This window comes from Falco peregrinus, chromosome 2 (genome assembly GCF_023634155.1).
Source record: "Falco peregrinus isolate bFalPer1 chromosome 2, bFalPer1.pri, whole genome shotgun sequence".
NCBI classification, from domain to species: Eukaryota; Metazoa; Chordata; class Aves; order Falconiformes; family Falconidae; genus Falco; species Falco peregrinus.
The window spans coordinates 108,126,735-108,142,703 of NC_073722.1; the positions used below are offsets into that span (position 1 = coordinate 108,126,735).

A 15,969-nucleotide genomic window follows, 5' to 3' on the forward strand; every position below is an offset into this window, starting at 1 on the left:
GGCTGGGGGTCCCAGGACACCAGGGACCCCTGTCTGTCCCAGCAGTGCGGGCAGGTTGCTGCACTGGGGATGTGTGGGGGTGGGCCACAGCACCCCGGGCTGCTCAGCAGGGGAGTTTGGGGGTGCTGGGCACCACTGGGGTCTGTTCCCTGCTCTAGGGTCATATATGCCCTCGCAGCAGGGGGGAAAACCCAGCCATGGCCATGGGGACCCTGCAGGCAGCCACGGGGGTCAGACCCTCACGGCACAGCCCCCCCCCCCCCCCCCCCCGAGCAGGAGCCACCGCAGCAGGGTCGCATCCTGCCCCCCAGCACCATGGGCCAGGCCGCCGGGCCTGTGCAGCCAGTGACCTCACCGCTGGTTGCCGAGGTGATGGCGCATGACGTCATGGGGCAGCGGGGCTGGCGGGGAGGTGGGGGATGCTGTGCGGGGGGGGGGGGGGGGGGGCGACCACCGCCACCTTTGTCAGGGCTGAGCGGAGTGAGGAGGGGGCAGCGGCCCGGGGCGGGGGGGCGGCGGGTGGGGGGCCGCAGCGTGGCGCCGGCGGAGGCCCAGCCTCGCATTGTTCTCGGGCGGCAGCCGGAAAATGCGACGCCCGCCCGGGAGGAACGCGGGCGGAAAAGGAAACGGGGCTGGGGGGCCCGAGCCTGCCGCCGCCCGGGGGGGCTGGGGGCCCCCGTGCCCCCTGCCTTCGCCCCTGCCCCACCATGTGCCCGCCGGCCCATGGGGGGAGCGGAGGTCAGATGGGAAGGGGGAAATGGGGGGGGGGGGGGGGTGTTAGGGGGGCTGAGCGCCAGCGGGGTGACCCCTTGCAACGCCCCCGCGGGGTGGGGGGCCACGGTGATGGGCTGAACGGTGCGTGAGGGGTGGGGGGGCCGAGGAGGAGGAGGGAGGGGGCGATGCGGGCAGGGTGACTACAAGTCCCATGAGGCCGGGCGGCGGGGGGCGCGGGGGGAGCACCGGGCGGGAGGTGCCGTGCCCGGCCCGCCCCGCGCCCCCCCGCCGCCCCGCCCCGCCCCGCCGCGCCCGCCGCGCCGCTCCAGCATGCACGGAGGATGCTCGCGTCTTGCTCAGGCAGGAAGGGGCCGGAGGGCAGGTACCCGCTGCACTACCTCGTCTGGCACAACCGCGCCCGCGACCTGGACCGGGAGCTCAGCGCCAAGCAGGTGGGGGGGGCGGCGGGGTAGGGGGGGAACCCCCGGGCACGGCCCGGTACGGCCCGGTTCGGCTCCGGGCTGATGCAATGCTGCCGGGCTGCAGCCGGGCTGAGGATGGAGATGAGGATGAGCGTGGGGATGGGGGCCCTCCTGCGTTGGCAGGGCTCGGGGGGGACGACGGGTGGCGTCGTCCCCCTGCACCCCCAGCCTGTGCCAGCGGCCCCCGGGGCCGGCACGGAGCGGTGGGTACCACCCGCAGGTCCCCTGCATCCCCCGCCGCACGCAGACCCAGCATCCCTCCCCACGTGCCCCCGGCTCCCTGCTAGGCCTCTAGCGGGTCCCTGGCACCCCGACTCGCACCCTGCTTCTTGGGGTGCTGCTAGCCCTGCTTCTCGGGGTGCAGCCCCCAGCTCCCCACCCTCAGACCGAGCCCCTCACGGGGGACACGCAGGGCTCTGGTGCTACCGGGATGCAGCCCCCCAGCCCCAAGGAGGCCAGGTGGCTTCCTCTCAGGGTAGGGGGACACACGGTGTCCCCCAACCCGGGACCCCCCAGCTGGCCGGTGATGGAGCAGGGCCGCAGGCGCATCCCCAGGCAGGTTCCCAGCCTCCCTCTCCCCGGTGGCATTGCAATTCAGGTAATTAAAACCCAGCCCCGAAGACGCAGGAAACCACAGGCGCTGGAGGGAGGCCGGTGGTGAGGTTGTGGTGAGCATCCCTGCTCCTCGGCCCAGCTCCGGGCACCCCAGGGTGCTGAGGGCCGTGCCGGATGGACCCCAGTGATGCACAAAACAGGGGGCCACCGTGCCGCGATGCTCCTGCCGGGATGCAGGCGATGGCTCCCGCCACACCCGCCTCCATTGTGGGGGCCAGCCGGGAGGCTGCGCCAGCATCACCCCCCACCCCATCACCAGCAGTTTTATTTCCGTGGTAATTCGGGGTCATTTTTCCCAGGAGCCCGGCGCGACAGAGATCAAAGCTGGGTGCAGGCGGCTCAGCAGGCACGGGGAAATGCAGGGGCTGCGAGGGTGGCTCTGGCCCCACTCGCCTGCAGAGGGGTTTTCTAACCCCCCCAGCCCGGCCAGCAGTGGGGCTCTGCCATGGCCCCTCCTGCTGCCATTTGCAGGGTGGGAGCAGAGCCGGCCCTGTGTGCACCCCTGGGGTGCGTGGGGGGGCCCATGGGTGCTGTAGGCCAGGCACCAGGGCAGGTGGGGGTTTGGGGGAAGGAGGTGGGACCCAGCCCAGGCCGAGCCCCTCACCTCTGTCCGGGGTATCCAGGGACATGGCTTAGCCCTTCTCCCTGCCAGAGCACCCCCTGGGTAAGTGGGTTGGGGCTGGGTGTGATGCTGGGTGTCCCCCTGCCCAGGGGCTCTGCCCTCCCGCCACCCCAGGGACTGCACGGGGGCACTGGCACTGCATGCCCACCCCACCAACGTGCGGGTGTTTGGGGTTGGGAAGTGCTGGGGCAGCTGGCAGTGTTGCTGCTCTCCATGTGCCCCATAAGGACGCTGGGTAGGTCACCCCTGAATTGTCACCGTAAGCTGCCATCCACACTAGCCCCCACCCGGGGAGCGAGGGCCAGTGCGTCCCGTGGCAGGGACAGTGGGAGGACGCGGCAGGCAGGACACAGAGCCCCTTGTGCCAGGACACCCCCCACCACAGCCTGCCCCACCACGCGTGGCAGGGACCTGGGGCTGCACAGTGACAGCGGCACCCAGCACCCCCTCCCTCTGCCAACCCGTGTCCCCCGCAGCTACCCGGGAGCTGGCGCTGGGGTCCCCCACCCCGGGGACAGCCCTGGCAGAAGGGATGCACTGTGCCACATTCCCAACTGAACGCCATCCCTGTCCCTGTCCCCATCCTCGGTGGGTGTCACAGCCCCAGGACAGGCAGCGCTCCGAGATCTGTGCCGCAGCCCCTGTGCCGGAGCCGTGCCAGGGCCTGGGACCGAGCTCTTGCTGGTGAAAACTGGGTCACACCGTCTCCCCTGGGGCTGGCTCCAGGGCTGTGTCCCCGGAGCAGGGACCCTAGTCCTGCCTGGCACTGGGGCAGGGCTGAGGCTGGGGAGCCCTGCTGAGCCTGCGGCACCCGTCCCCCAGCTGGGGGGTGATTGGTTTAATTAGAGTCATTTCATTAGTGCAATTAAGAAGCAGCAGTCGTCTGGAGAGTGTTGGAGCAGCATGTTGGCTCCTGGGGAACTGGGGGGCTGTTTTGCTCTGTCAGTGGGGGCAGCCTGAGGGGTCCCCCTGCCTGGTGAGCCCCTGGGGATTGGGGGGGTGGCGGCATGGGGATGCCCACAGCCTGGGCAGGGGTGGGACGTACCTGGGGCAGAGTGACTGCAGGACATGCCCAAGAGCACGGCAGGGACGTGCTGCAGGTGAGAGCCTGGGCACCCCAGAGCCCACCCCCCACACCTGCCCAGCCCTAGACACCTCTGGGGTGCCCAGTCTCAGCTGGCACCTCTGGGTCCTGCACCCCAGGTTTGTTCTCCCATGGGTGGCCTCCCCAAAGCCCATGCCTTGACTGGGGGTTCATCCCCACGGCCTCCTGCCCGTCAGCATCCAACTGCCCCTCTCCTGCCACGAGGCTGGGTGCTGGGGTCGTAGAGGCTGCCCCCGCCCCCTGCTCCATCACCCCAAGCCACGTCCCCAGCCCTGGGCACGGGGGCAATGCCGCACCCTAGGCGGGGAGCAGGACCCGTGGGTGCTCAGGGTGCCCACCGCTGCCGCTGGTGGGCGAGGGATTCCTTGGGGCTGGCAGGGTGCCAGGCTCCAGGCTTGGCACAAACAATCGCAGCCCCAGCGCGCAGCTCCCCAGGGCCCGGGGATCCTCCAAGCAGCCGCTCCGCTCATGCAGCCGCCCCCGGCTCAGGCAGGGGAACACGTGCGCCCGCCGCAGCCCACGTCGCCCGCCGTGCTCCCGGCACCGATGGAGGGGGGCTGCCGGCAGCTGCTGCCTGGCAACTGGGCAGCAGCCCCCCCGCAACCTCCTAATCCCAGAGGTGGGGGGCTTTTCCCGAGCTTGCAGCTGCATTAAGCCACGCAGAGCTCTGTGCCGGGGGCATCCGTGCCCCCCGCTGCGCTGCCATGCCCTGCTCCATGCCTGTGTGGTGGGTGCAGCCCATCCTGGCCATGCCGAGCCGTGCTGGGTGCTGGCAGCCCTCGCTGCACTCTCCCTGCCCTCCCTATGGGTCTGGCAGCAGCTGTGGGGAGCAGGGAGAGCCTTTTGGGGTGCAACTCTTGGGGGAGCTCAGGGATGATCATGCTCTCTGAGATACCATCAAACGTCGGCCGCTTTCTCTGGCCACTCCGGCCGGGAGCTTCATGTCTGTGGGGGGGTGCTGGGAGCCAAGGTCCGGCCACCCCAGCTATCCCTGAGCCCCCCTCCCTCCTGGCAGGCTGACATTGAGCAGCTGGACCCCCGAGGACGCACACCCCTGCACCTGGCCACCACGCTGGGCCACCTCGAGTGTGCCAGGGTGCTGCTGAAGCATGGTGCCGATGTGGGCAAGGAGAACCGCAGTGGCTGGACAGGTGAGCTGGGGGGGCTCACTGCCTCCCTCCTCCATCAGCCTGCCCTGGCACAGGCACGGGCACGCTCATCCTGGTGCCACAGCTCCCCGAGGGACAGGTCACGCGGTGGTACATGCACGTGGCTCCTGTGCAGTGGCCAGCGGTGCCATGCCATGCCACACCGTGCTGTGCCACTCCCCTGGGCACGGCCCCTCTCTGCTCTGCAGTCCTGCAGGAGGCTGTGAGCACCCGTGACCTGGAGCTGGTGCAGCTGGTCCTGCGCTACCGTGACTACCAGAGAGCCATCAAGCGCCTGGCTGGGATCCCCATCCTGCTGGAGAAGCTGCGCAAGGTGACCTGCCTTCAGCGGGGGCCGCCAGGGCGGAGGGGGGGACACTGGCCACGGGCTCCTCCTGACCCTGCTGTGCTCTCCGCAGGCCCAGGACTTCTACGTGGAGATGAAGTGGGAGTTCACCAGCTGGGGTGAGCTTGGGGCAGAGCACGACCGGGGGGGGAGTGGGAGTTTCCCAGCAGAGTCCCCCAGCCCCAGCATCCATCCCCCAGCCAGTGGACACCTACACCCTTGCCCTTCGCCCCCCATGCTTGCAGACCACCTTGTCCCGCCAAGGCGTCGGGTTCCCAGATGCATCTCCGACCCAGTTCAGTGCTGCCAGCCCACTCGGGGGTGTAGGGTGGCCCCATCCCCAGCTGGGCTATCGCCATCTCTCCCCAGTGCCGCTGGTGTCCAAGATCTGCCCCAGTGACACCTACAAGGTGTGGAAAAGTGGCCAGAACCTGCGGGTGGACACCACGCTGCTGGGCTTTGACCATATGACCTGGCAGCGGGGCAACCGCAGCTTTGTCTTTCGGGGACAAGGTGAGCTGGCATCGGGGTCCCCCCCTGCCCTCCCTGGGGAGCACTGGCAGAGCCCCTTGGCACTGCAGTGGGGCTGGGTGACGTGGTGTGGGGACTGTGGTTGTCCCAGTGTACGTTGACCCATCTCCCTGCAGACACCAGCGCAGTGGTGATGGAGATCGACCACGACCGGCGGGTGGTCTACTCAGAGACGCTGGCCTTAGCCAGCCATGACCAGGAGGTGCTGCTGGCTGCTGTGCAGCCCACCGAGGAGCAGGTGATGGGGCGGTTGACGGCCCCCGTCGTCACCACCCAGCTTGACACTAAGAACATCGCCTTCGAGAGGTGGGCTGGGGGCGGCACCAAGCCCACCCCCAGGGCTGTGCAGCCCCCCGGGGTGCTGGCACCTTGGGCTGTCTGAATGAGACCGTCCGTTGGTCACGGTGCCCTGTGTCACCCCAGGAACAAGTCCGGGATCCTGGGCTGGAGGAGCGAGAAGACGGAAATGGTGAATGGGTACGAGGCCAAGGTGAGGGGCGAGGGGGTGGGCTGCCGGGGGTGGGGAGCTATGGCCTGTTGCGACGGGGGGGGGGGGTCCACCTCTGCCATTCCCCACTCCTCGCCCAGGTCTACGGCGCGTCCAACGTGGAGCTGATCACGCGGACACGGACCGAGCACCTCTCGGACCAGCACAAGGGCAAGAGCAAAGGTGGAGCCGGTGCAGACCAGGTGGGCAGGGGGCTGCGCTGACCCTGGCCCTCACCCCCTCCTCTCCCGCAGGCAGTAAGACCCCTCTGCAGTCCTTCCTGGGCATTGCCGAGCAGCACGTGGGGCCCAACAACGGGGTGAGTGTCCCAGGGGTCTGGGGGGCAGCCCCGCAGTTGGACCGTACCCCTCAACCCGCCGGGCTGTCCTGCAGACGCTGATCACGCAGACCCTGAGCCACGCCAACCCCACTGCCATCACCCCCGAGGAGTACTTCAACCCCAACTTTGAGCTGGGCAACCGGGACATGGGGCGGCCCATGGAGCTCACCACCAAGACACAGAAGTGAGGGGGGAAGGAGCGTGTTGGGACCCCCTTGTCATCCCCCCGATCGCTGCAGAGCCCCCGGGAGGGCAGGCAGGGGTCCCCAGCCCAGCACCTGTCCCCGGCAGGTTCAAGGCAAAGCTATGGCTGTGCGAGGACCACCCGCTGTCCCTCTGCGAGCAAGTTGCCCCCATCATCGACCTCATGGCAATAAGCAATGCGCTCTTCGCCAAACTGCGGGACTTCATCACCCTGCGCCTCCCGCCCGGCTTCCCTGTCAAGATCGGTACGGGGGGGGGTCTTTGCTGCCAGCATGGGTGGCACAGCCAGCTTCCCTCCCTGCTTTTGGTTTTTCCCTTTCCCGCAGAAATCCCCATCTTCCATATTCTCAACGCCCGCATCACCTTTGGGAACCTCAACGGGTGCGATGAGCCCGTCAGCTCCCTGCGGCACAGCCCCAGCAGCGAGGCACCCTCGCCCAGCAGCGACTCCTCCAGCGTCAGCAGCTCCAGCTCCCTGAGTATGTGGGGTGGGGGGGACATGGCTGGTGGCAGGGGGGGTGACGGACACATAGGGGGGTGCCCAGCCATGCCGCCACCTGTCTCCCTGCAGCCTCGTGCCGGGTGTGTGAGATGGACCCGGCGCTGTTTGAGGTGCCGCGGGGGTACAGCGTGGTGGGCACCCACCAGGACGCCCTGCGGGAGGACGAGGATGACCTGCTGCAGTTTGCCATCCAGCAGAGCCTGCTGGAAGCGGGCAGCGAGTACGACCAGGTGGGTGCTGCCACCCCCCTGCCACCTCCTCCCTCCCTGGCTGGGGGACCCTGCTGCCCACCCTGTCCCCATGCTCACCCCAGGATGCTCACCCCACCTTGCCCTAACCCTGCATTCCGTGGTGGTGGGCTGGAGCTCATGCCAGGGGCCCAGGTTTTGTGGTGCTGGGGGATGGTCAGGTTTTGGGGTGCTAAGGGGTGGTCCCACCCTCCAAGCACCCCTCTGTCTGGGCCACAGGTGACCATTTGGGAAGCACTGACCAACAGCAAGCCGGGCACCCACCCCATGTCGCACGAGGGCCGCCGGGGAGACAGGTTGGTAAGGTCCAGCCAGCCCCCCTGGAGGAGCGGGAGCGGGTGCTGGCCTCACGGGGGACCCGCGCTGAGACCCTGCCACCCCCCGCCAGGACTCCCCAGCACACGGCAGCTCCCAGGCCCCCCGTTGCCCCAGCCCCAGGGGGCGGCAGGGGGCCCAGCGCCCTGTTCCCCAGCTATGCGGAGCAGCTACGGCTGGCCATGGCACTGTCGGCGCGGGAGCAGGAGGAAGCCGAGCGCCGGACGCGGCAGGAGGAGGAGGACTTGCAGCGGATCCTGCAGCTCTCACTAACGGACAAGTGACCCCGCGCCCCTGCTGAGCCCCCCCACCCCAATGGGGCTGGGGACGCGGCCGGTGCCGTGTATGGAGACACGGAGGGGGACTGGGGTGGGGGGAGCCAGCCCAAGAACTGCGGAGGGCAAAGGGGGAGGGGGGTGCAGGATTTGGCCCTGGTTGAGGGAAATCGTCCCCATAGCCGGGGTGGTGCTGGGGGGGGGGGAGCACCCCACAGCAGGATAGGGTGCGGGTGGGTGACAGCCCTGCAGCTGGGGTGGCAGGGACCAGGGGGGACAACCCTATGGACTGTACCCCACCCCTGGGACAGTCCTAGCGCCCCCCCAACCGTCCTATGGGGTGCTGCTCAGCCCCTCGCCCCGGGAAGGCGGTGAGGGGCACATCCTGCCCCAGATGGGGGGGGCCTACTGGTCACAGGGGGCCCTGGGGTGCCTGGGAGCCCCCCGGGGCCATCCCAGCCCCCTCGGCCCCCCTGCCCAGGCGCTACCAAGTGCACTTACCCGGGAGCTGCTCTGCCTGCCAACGGGGGGGGCTCAGCCCCATTGCACCCCACAGCCAGCGCGGGGCTGCACAGCCGCCCCCCACCCCAGCACGGGGGTCTGCTGGGGCAGCCAAGGGGGTGCTTGCAGAAGCCCACCCGGTGTCACCCCCACCTTAACTCCTGCTCGCAACCCCCTCCGCCCTGCTCCGATGCCCCCCCTCCTTGGCAGCACTGCACCCCCTTGTCCTGGGCGCTGACCCTGAGAGAAACCTTATGTCAAATGGTGCTAACCCCCGGCCCCCCCACCCTGGGCTGCTCCTCCTTTGCACACGGGGGGCTGGGGGCTGTGGGGGGGGCTGGGCTCGCTCCCCTGGGACTTTTCGTAGCTGGCGCCCCCCCCTCATGCACCCCTACAAGCGACATCTGGGCCAGGGCCGAGGGAGCCTCAGCCGCTCCAACTGCGGCCACCACCAATAAATGCTCTTTAACGTTTGTCTCTGCCTCTCTCCGCCTGTGCTGGGGCCGTGCGGGCAGCGGGGTGCAGGCAGGGCCCCCCCCCGGCATGGCAGCCCCACGACCCCGGTACCTGCCACACGGCCATGGGCAGCTGCGCCCTTTATTAAAGGGGACCCAGGAGCAAAGAGCTGGTTGGGAGCACCCGCGGAGGGGGACGATGGGGCAGGGGGAGGCACGGGGGGGGTGGTGGTGGTGATGGGGGGGGTAGCACCGTACCCAAGCGCATCCTGCCTGGGGGGGTGGCCCAACAGCTCCCCCGTCCTGGGAGGATGCTGGTGTCCAGCTTGCAGGTCCCCAGGAGGGATGCTCAGCATCCTGCCCAGCAGGTGGGACCCCCTCGGGTGCTGCAGCAGGGTGCTGGTGTGCCAGGCCACCTCGGGAGGAGGATGCGACCGATGCCAGTGGTGATGGGGGGTCAGGGTCCAACCCCCTCCCTGCAGCCTCGGCTCCTGGGCGAAGAACATGGCTCTGGGCTCCTGCCCTCTGCGGGGACTCGGCTTTAATCCCCGGGAGGGCCGGGGCAGTCCTCGCCCTGCCCGTGGCAGCCACGCTAGTCCGTGCCGTTGGTGAACTGGCAGAGTTTGTTCTCCAGGTCGGAGATGCGCTTCTCCTGCGCTTGGACCGTCTCCTTCAGGGCACGGATCTCCTCCAGCACCTCCTCCAAGGCTGACTGCTGCAGGGGGGGAGACGCAGGGTCACCAGTGAGCCCCCTCCAGTCCCTCCAACAGCACCCTGGGCAGGGGGACAGCCCCGCTGCAATGCCCCCGTCCCCAAGACACTCACAGAGAAGTCGGGATGGCAGGTGGAGTGGCTGCGGCGGGGGCCTGGGGGGGGCTTATTGTCCAGAATGTTCTTCTTGACCACCTTCAGCTCCCGGTTCTTGATGGGGACGTAGCCGTCACGCAGCGAGATGAGGATGGGCTCCGCATCCTTCCCTGACAGCCACTCATCCGCCTCCAGGGCCGGTTCGGGGCCCGGCGTGTCAGGGTACAGGTCATCCTGGAAGAGGTCTGACTGCAGGGGCAAGGGAGACCACGGTGAGAGGGAGTGTGTCCCCCCAGGACCCCCCTCATCTCCCCAAGACACCCCCGGGCTCACCTTGCGCGGCACCGTCATGACGATGGGCTCGCACTTGCGCTCGTGCAGCTTGAAGAACCTGCATGGGATGGAGGCAGTCAGGCTCTGGCTGCCCCCCTCAGACCCCCAGACACCCCCCCAAACTCCCACCTGGCAATTTCACACTTGCTAACGTCCAGCCCACGCTTGGGCATGAAGCCCATGCCCCGCTGCGGCTCCTTGCTGCTGTAGGTGTTCAGGTAGTGCACATAGGGTGCCTCGTCCGTGATCTCAAAGTATCGGATGCTGCTGTCACCCTGTGGGTGTGGAGATGGGTGTCAGCCCGCCCTGGCCACCCCCAGGGACAGGGTGGCACAGGGGGGTGCACCCCAGGGGTGTTACCTTCCCACAGAGGTAGACGATGCTGGAGTCGGGGTCGTAGAAGGGCAGCAGGACCCCATTGCTCGTGTCCATCTCCTGCAGGGCGATGGGCTCCTCGAAGTTGTTCTGTGGGGATGGAGCAGCGGGGGGTGGGGGGAGTTAGTGGTGGCCCCGAAACCCCCACCCCAGTTAGTCACACACGTTAGCCACGGCACACTGTGGGGACGGGACTCACTCCCCCCCCCAGGATACACAATCCCCCCCGGCACCCCCTGTCCCACTCCTGCTTACCTGCACCATCAGGTGCTCCCCAGCCTGGCTGGCCCCCCCACCAGTGCTCCCCGCTCCCCCCAGCACCCTCCCCATGCCCAGCACAGCACAGCACACTTGGGAACTTGGCATCTTTGGGGGAGGGGGGATGCAGCTGCACCCCATCCCTGGGCAGGGGGGGGCAGAGGGGCGGGGGGGCCAAGTTCCCGGGGCAGCACTCCATGCGGCCTCGTTACCGGGTCCCACAAGCCCAGCTCCCGCTGGCTCATCCTGGTAAAGCCCGTGGTAAAGATGAGTCCTTCCCGTGTGAAGATGGCCCGCACGGGCCTCAACCCTTCGTGGGGGGCAAACCTCTCCTGGGGGAGGGGGAGAGAGTCAGCACGGGGCATGGGAAAGGGGGAAAATGGGGGGGTCCGGGTCCGTCCCCCAAAACAGCCGCTGAGTCCTGCTCCTGGGGAGCGCACGAGGCTCCTGGGGTGCGTGTGCTGCCGGAGAGCGTTCCCGGCATCCCTGGCTCGGCTGAGCTCCGTGGGGTCCCCGGGGCGGCACTGGCTGGGTGGGAGCTGCTGTCTCGTACCAGGTCCCAGAGGCCCAGCTGCCGCTCGCTCATCTTGCTGAAGCCGGTGGTGAAGATCTTGCCATCGGCCACGAAGATGGCGCGGATGGGGCGGGCGCCGTCGTGCGGTTTGGCTTTCTCCTGCGCCGGCCGTTAGCGGGTTAAAACCAAACACAGAGACGCGCGGGTGCGGGAGGTTAGTAGGGTCAGGAGGCATTGGGGGGGGACCCCGCGGTGGGACGGTGGGGGGGACATGGTGGAGGCACTCACCGCCACGACCTGCTGCTTGCGGGGGTCGATGATGCGGACTTTCTTGTCCTTGCAGGTGGTGACGAGGAGGCTGCCATTGCGGTTCCAGCCCACGTTGTAGATGAGGTCGGTGTGTATGTCGTCCAGTGCCAGCAGCATCTCCCCCGTGCCCACGTTCCAGAGGATCACCAGGTTGTCACAGCCTGCGGAGGACCGATGGAGTAGACACCATCACCCCACATGGATACCCCTGTCCCCCGGGAGGGTGACCCGGGACCCCCTTACCTGCGCTGAGCAGGACGTTGCGGGCGGTGGGGTGCCATGAGATGATGCTCACCCGCTTGGAGTGTCCCTCCAGTGTCACCACCGGCTCCGTGATGTTACGCATGGGGACATAGTCAGGGATCTGCCACACCTGGGGGGAGGATGGGGAGCAGGGCGTGGGGTGGGGGGGATCACCCCATGTGTGAGCGCTAAGCGGCTGAGGGCCTCGGAGCCAATTAACCTCATCTTTAATCCCAGCTCAGGCTGCGGGGAGGGTGGCGAGGGGATGGTGGCGGCAGCACCTCTGTCCTGGGGTGTATCCCCAACACTCGGGGTGCTGGTGGGCACACGGAGGAGGGCACGGCTGGGGTGCAGCCCCCAGCCCCCCAGCTATTCCTGGGTGCTGAGTCGCCGGGACGGGTATATTTAGCACAAACTGCTGCATCATGGAGAGAGCAGCCGCCGCCAGCGCAAACGAATGGCACTGGGGCTAAAAATAGGCCAGTGACACTTCGCAGGCAGCAAAGGGGGGGGAGAACGCTCCGCACCGCTCCCCAGCGCCCACTGCCCCCCTCCCTCCCGGGGTCCAGCCCCTCACCATGACTGTGGTGTCCTCCGAGGCGCTGGCAATGACGTTGTCGTTGTGGGGACACCAGTCGATGTCCAGCACAGGTGCCGTGTGCCCCGTCACCAGCGGGTGGTTCTTGTCCACCCGGCCTGTCTGCAATGCCGAGGTGCTGGGATGAGCCCCCAGCAGCTGGGGGGGACCCTGCCAGGTGTCCCCCAGGCCCCAGCCTGGCCATTGTGTGGAGATGTGGCACAAGTGCGGATGTGCAGGGGGTCCCGGTGGTGGCCAGAGCTTTGCACCCACCTTGAATGGGGAAACTGAGGCACGGAGTGGGAATGGGGCCCCGTAGGGACACAGAGGGAAATTATGTGCCTTGGGAGAGGTTGTTTTGTGTCCCCTCTGATGGCAAGGAGGGGCTGGGGACCCCCTCCCAGCCCCTTTGACAGGATGGGCAGGGCAGAGACCCACCCCACTGGGATGCTCCCTGGGCACCATGTGCCCCAGGGAATTTGGGCTGGGAAGAAAGCAGTCAGGGGCTTCCCACATCACCTCGGTGGCCCCTGGGATGTCACCCTTCACAGGTGCCGATGATCAAGCCAGGCTGTCCCTGCCCCGAGCCCCCACATGAGGATGGGGATGTTGGGACAAAGTTGGGGGGCTCTGGGGCCACAGCAGCCCCCCCCAAAAGCAGAGCCCATCAGCATGTTCCCACACAATACATCCTCGGGGGGGAGGGTGGGCAGGCCCTGGCTGCTCACCTTGGCAAGGGGCAGGACGATGAAGGCCCCCCCGCCACCAGACTCCACGATGATGGCCACAAACTTGGGGTTGACCGCACAGAAGGAGCTGTCGCACGTCACCTTGGAGACTCGGATGTCCTCGTACATCTGGTCGGCCTTCACCGGCTGCCCGAAGACGTGCCGGAACTTGCTCTGGCGCACCACGCGGCGGCTCATGGCTGGGGGGCGCAGGGTCAGGCCACGAACGCCCCCCAGCACAGCATGGAGGGGTTTCGACCCCTCAGGCCTCGTGCTCTGAGAGACCCCCTCCTACCCTGGGCACAGGGGTAAGCCTGGGGGGACAGAGACGGTGGGGCATGAGGGGGCAGGATGGTGCCAGACACAGTCCTGGCCCCATGGTGGGGACCGGGGGCAGCCCTCGTGCAGGGGCGTGTGGGTGCTGCAAGCGCTGAGGACCGGCATCCCGCGGTCAGAGCCGCTTGACAGCTGGGCAGGGACATGGCCGTGCCATGATGCGCAGCTGTGCCGTGTCCTGCAGCCCTGCTGTGCCCTGTGGCTGTGCCGTGCCCTGCGGCCATGCCATGATGCGCAGCTGTGCCGTGTCCTGCAGCCGTGCTGGGCCCTGCAGCCCTGCTGTGCCCTGCGGCCGTGCCGTGCCCTGTGGCTGTGCCATGCCCCACAGCTGGCATTGGGGTTGGCACGTGAGCGGCTGCAATAGAGAAGTGGGGCTGAAGGGGGGTTTGGGGCAGGCACGGAGGTGCCATGCACCAGGTCACAGCTCGTCCCTTCGTGCCCCATCCTGCATCGGTGGCCTGAGGTCACCTGGCTGGACCCAGCACCCAGGACGGAGGCTGTGCCTCCAGCATTGCACACACACCCCGCAGGCCCCCAACCCACTTGCTTGGCACTGACCCTGGGGAGGGCTGGAGCTGGCCCAGCCACGCAGCCCCATGGGCACGCTGGGGTGCAGAGGAGCCCCCCGGGTGGTCCCCAGCCCTCAGCCACAGCTGGGCACACTGCCCACAACCACCCATCTCTGTCCCGAGCCTGCCCTGCTCCTGGGACCTGCCTGGGGGGCACTGAGCCCCTCAGCACCCCAAAACCCCCTGGCTGGCGCTCTGCAGGACCCACGAGCCACTGACCGCCCCAGGGACACCCTGTGCTCTGCTGGGGCCTCAGCCACGGCCAGGGGCTGTCCCCAGCCCCCAAGCACAGGCTTGCGGGGCCGGTGTGGGCACTGTTAGGGGCACATCGGCCCCTTCGCGTCCCGGCCGGTGGCTTTTGGCCAGGGGTCCCCATGGCCCTTGAGCATCATCCCCAGCCTGGCACAACGGGTGTGGGCTGGAGTGGGGCGCCAAGGGGGCCTGAACCCCTGCTGCCCAGCAGGGCTGGGTGCCGGCACCACTGCTGTCACCCCCCTGGCCCTGGGCATGGCTGGGGAGAGCAAGTGGGCTCCGTGGGGATGCCCTCCAGGTGTTTTGCAGCACCTCATCCATTGCCAGTGGGAGCAGAGCTGGGGGTGCAGTCTTGCAGGGGAAGGGGCGATGGCCTGGCCGGCTGGGCAGAGTGCATGCGGGGTGCAGGCAGGGTGCAGGCAGGGTGCGGGATGCAGGAAAGGTGCAGGCAGAGTTGAGCAGAGTGCTAGCAGTGTGTAGGGTGCAGGGTGGGCTGGGTAGGGTGCAGGTGGGGCGCAGAGTTGGACAGGGTACAGGCAGGGCTGATGGGGTGCAGGTAGAGCTCTGGAGGGGTGCTAGACGGGCGCAGGCAGGGCTGAACGGGGCACAGGCAGGGCTGAACGGGGTGCAGGCAGGGTACAGGCAGGGACCAGCACAGACCAGCACAGGGGACCTTGCAAGCAGGGTGCTAGAGGTCTGCAGGCAGGGTGCTAACAGGCTGCAGGCATGACAGCTGGATGGGGCGCAGGCATGATACAGGCAGGGTGCAGGTGAGGTCGGAGGGGTGCAGGCAGGGTTGAGGGGTGCTAGCAGCATGCAGGCAGGGTCAGGCAGGGTACAGGCAAGGTGCTAACAGCATGCAGGTGGGGTGCAGGCGGGGTACAGGCAGGGTGCTAGAAGCATGCAGGCAGGGTTGAGAGGTGCTAGCAGCGTGCAGGCAGGGTGCAGGCGGGGTACAGGTGGGGTCGGAGGGGTGCTAGCAGCACGCAGGCAGGGTGCTGGCAGGGTCGGAGGGGTGCTAGCAGGGGGCAGGCGGGGTGCTGGCAGCAGGCAGGCGGGGTCAGGCGGGGAACGGGCGTGATACAGGCAGGGCGCAGGCCAGATGCAGGGCAGGGTACGGGCCGGACAGCCCCGCTCCCCGCGCCCCGCTGCCCGGCCGTGCCATTACGTTGCCACAATTGAATCCGCAGCGGCTGCTCCGGAACGACCAGAGGTCACTTTCCAAATATAGCCGCCTCCTGCGGGCGGCGGGCCGGGGCCGGGGGCTGGGGACCCACCGCCCGCCGCCCCCCCCCGCCCCCGCCCCGGCCCCGGCCCCGGGCCGCCCGCGCTCCCGCTCCCACCTGCGCTCCGCGGTGCTGCGCGCCCGGCGCTGCGCTGCGCCCCGCTCGGCTCCGCCCGGCTCGGCCCGGCCCCGCTGCGCTCCCCGCCGCCCGGCCCGGCTCGGCCCGGCCCGGCCCCGCTCGGCTCCGCTCCGCCCGGCGCGGCTGGGCTCGGCACCGCGCAGCGCCGCTGCCGCAGAGAACAGCTGAGCCGAGCCGGGCGCCGGGGCCGGCACAGCCCCCCCGCGGCGGGCACCGGGAGAAGGGGGGGCCCGGCCCGGCCCCGCCTGCCCCCGCACCCTGCCCGGCCCCCCGGCCCGGCCCCCGCCCCCGGCGCTGCCCGCAGGGATGGGGTCGGCGCTGGCAGGGCCCTGGCTCCCTCCCCGTAAGCGGGGGGTCGAGGCTGCCGGCAGCCCCCCTCCCCACGGCCCCGCGCTGGGGGGGCAGGAGCAGCCC

At 68.9% G+C, this 15,969-nt stretch overlaps 2 protein-coding genes across 9 annotated transcripts; one reads left to right on the top strand and one right to left on the bottom strand.

The window, feature by feature from the left end:
- The first annotated feature begins 600 nt into the window (after nt 1-600).
- On the top strand, nt 601-8,908 carry ANKRD13B (ankyrin repeat domain 13B). Of its 5 annotated transcripts, XM_055797556.1 has the most exons (16): nt 602-738; nt 1,075-1,166; nt 4,554-4,689; nt 4,896-5,020; nt 5,106-5,151; nt 5,402-5,545; nt 5,680-5,869; nt 5,987-6,053; nt 6,152-6,233; nt 6,305-6,369; nt 6,444-6,574; nt 6,682-6,839; nt 6,921-7,073; nt 7,166-7,326; nt 7,564-7,644; nt 7,733-8,908. In XM_055797556.1, the coding sequence occupies exons 1-16, from the start codon at nt 708-710 to the stop codon at nt 7,958-7,960; spliced, it is 1,890 nt and encodes a 629-aa protein (XP_055653531.1). In that variant the 5' UTR covers nt 602-707; the 3' UTR covers nt 7,961-8,908. The 5 variants fall into 5 exon arrangements, with proteins under 5 accessions (XP_055653529.1, XP_055653531.1, XP_055653530.1 ...); XM_055797554.1 differs by having other exon boundaries at nt 601-738; nt 6,682-7,073; XM_055797555.1 differs by having other exon boundaries at nt 6,682-7,073; nt 7,564-7,640.
- Nucleotides 8,909-9,091: 183 nt separating this feature from the next.
- On the bottom strand, nt 9,092-15,733 carry CORO6 (coronin 6). Of its 4 annotated transcripts, XM_055797563.1 has the most exons (12): nt 15,535-15,733; nt 13,035-13,234; nt 12,307-12,429; nt 11,730-11,859; nt 11,466-11,647; nt 11,217-11,336; nt 10,876-10,995; nt 10,391-10,495; nt 10,160-10,305; nt 10,031-10,088; nt 9,716-9,946; nt 9,092-9,605 (listed from the first exon to the last, which is right to left on the bottom strand). In XM_055797563.1, exons 2-12 carry the CDS (start codon nt 13,230-13,232, stop codon nt 9,483-9,485), a joined length of 1,536 nt encoding a protein of 511 aa, XP_055653538.1. In that variant the 5' UTR covers nt 13,233-13,234; nt 15,535-15,733; the 3' UTR covers nt 9,092-9,482. The 4 variants fall into 4 exon arrangements, with proteins under 4 accessions (XP_055653538.1, XP_055653535.1, XP_055653536.1 ...); XM_055797560.1 differs by lacking the exon at nt 10,876-10,995; XM_055797561.1 differs by lacking the exon at nt 10,876-10,995 and having other exon boundaries at nt 13,035-13,348.
- Nucleotides 15,734-15,969: the final 236 nt, after the last annotated feature.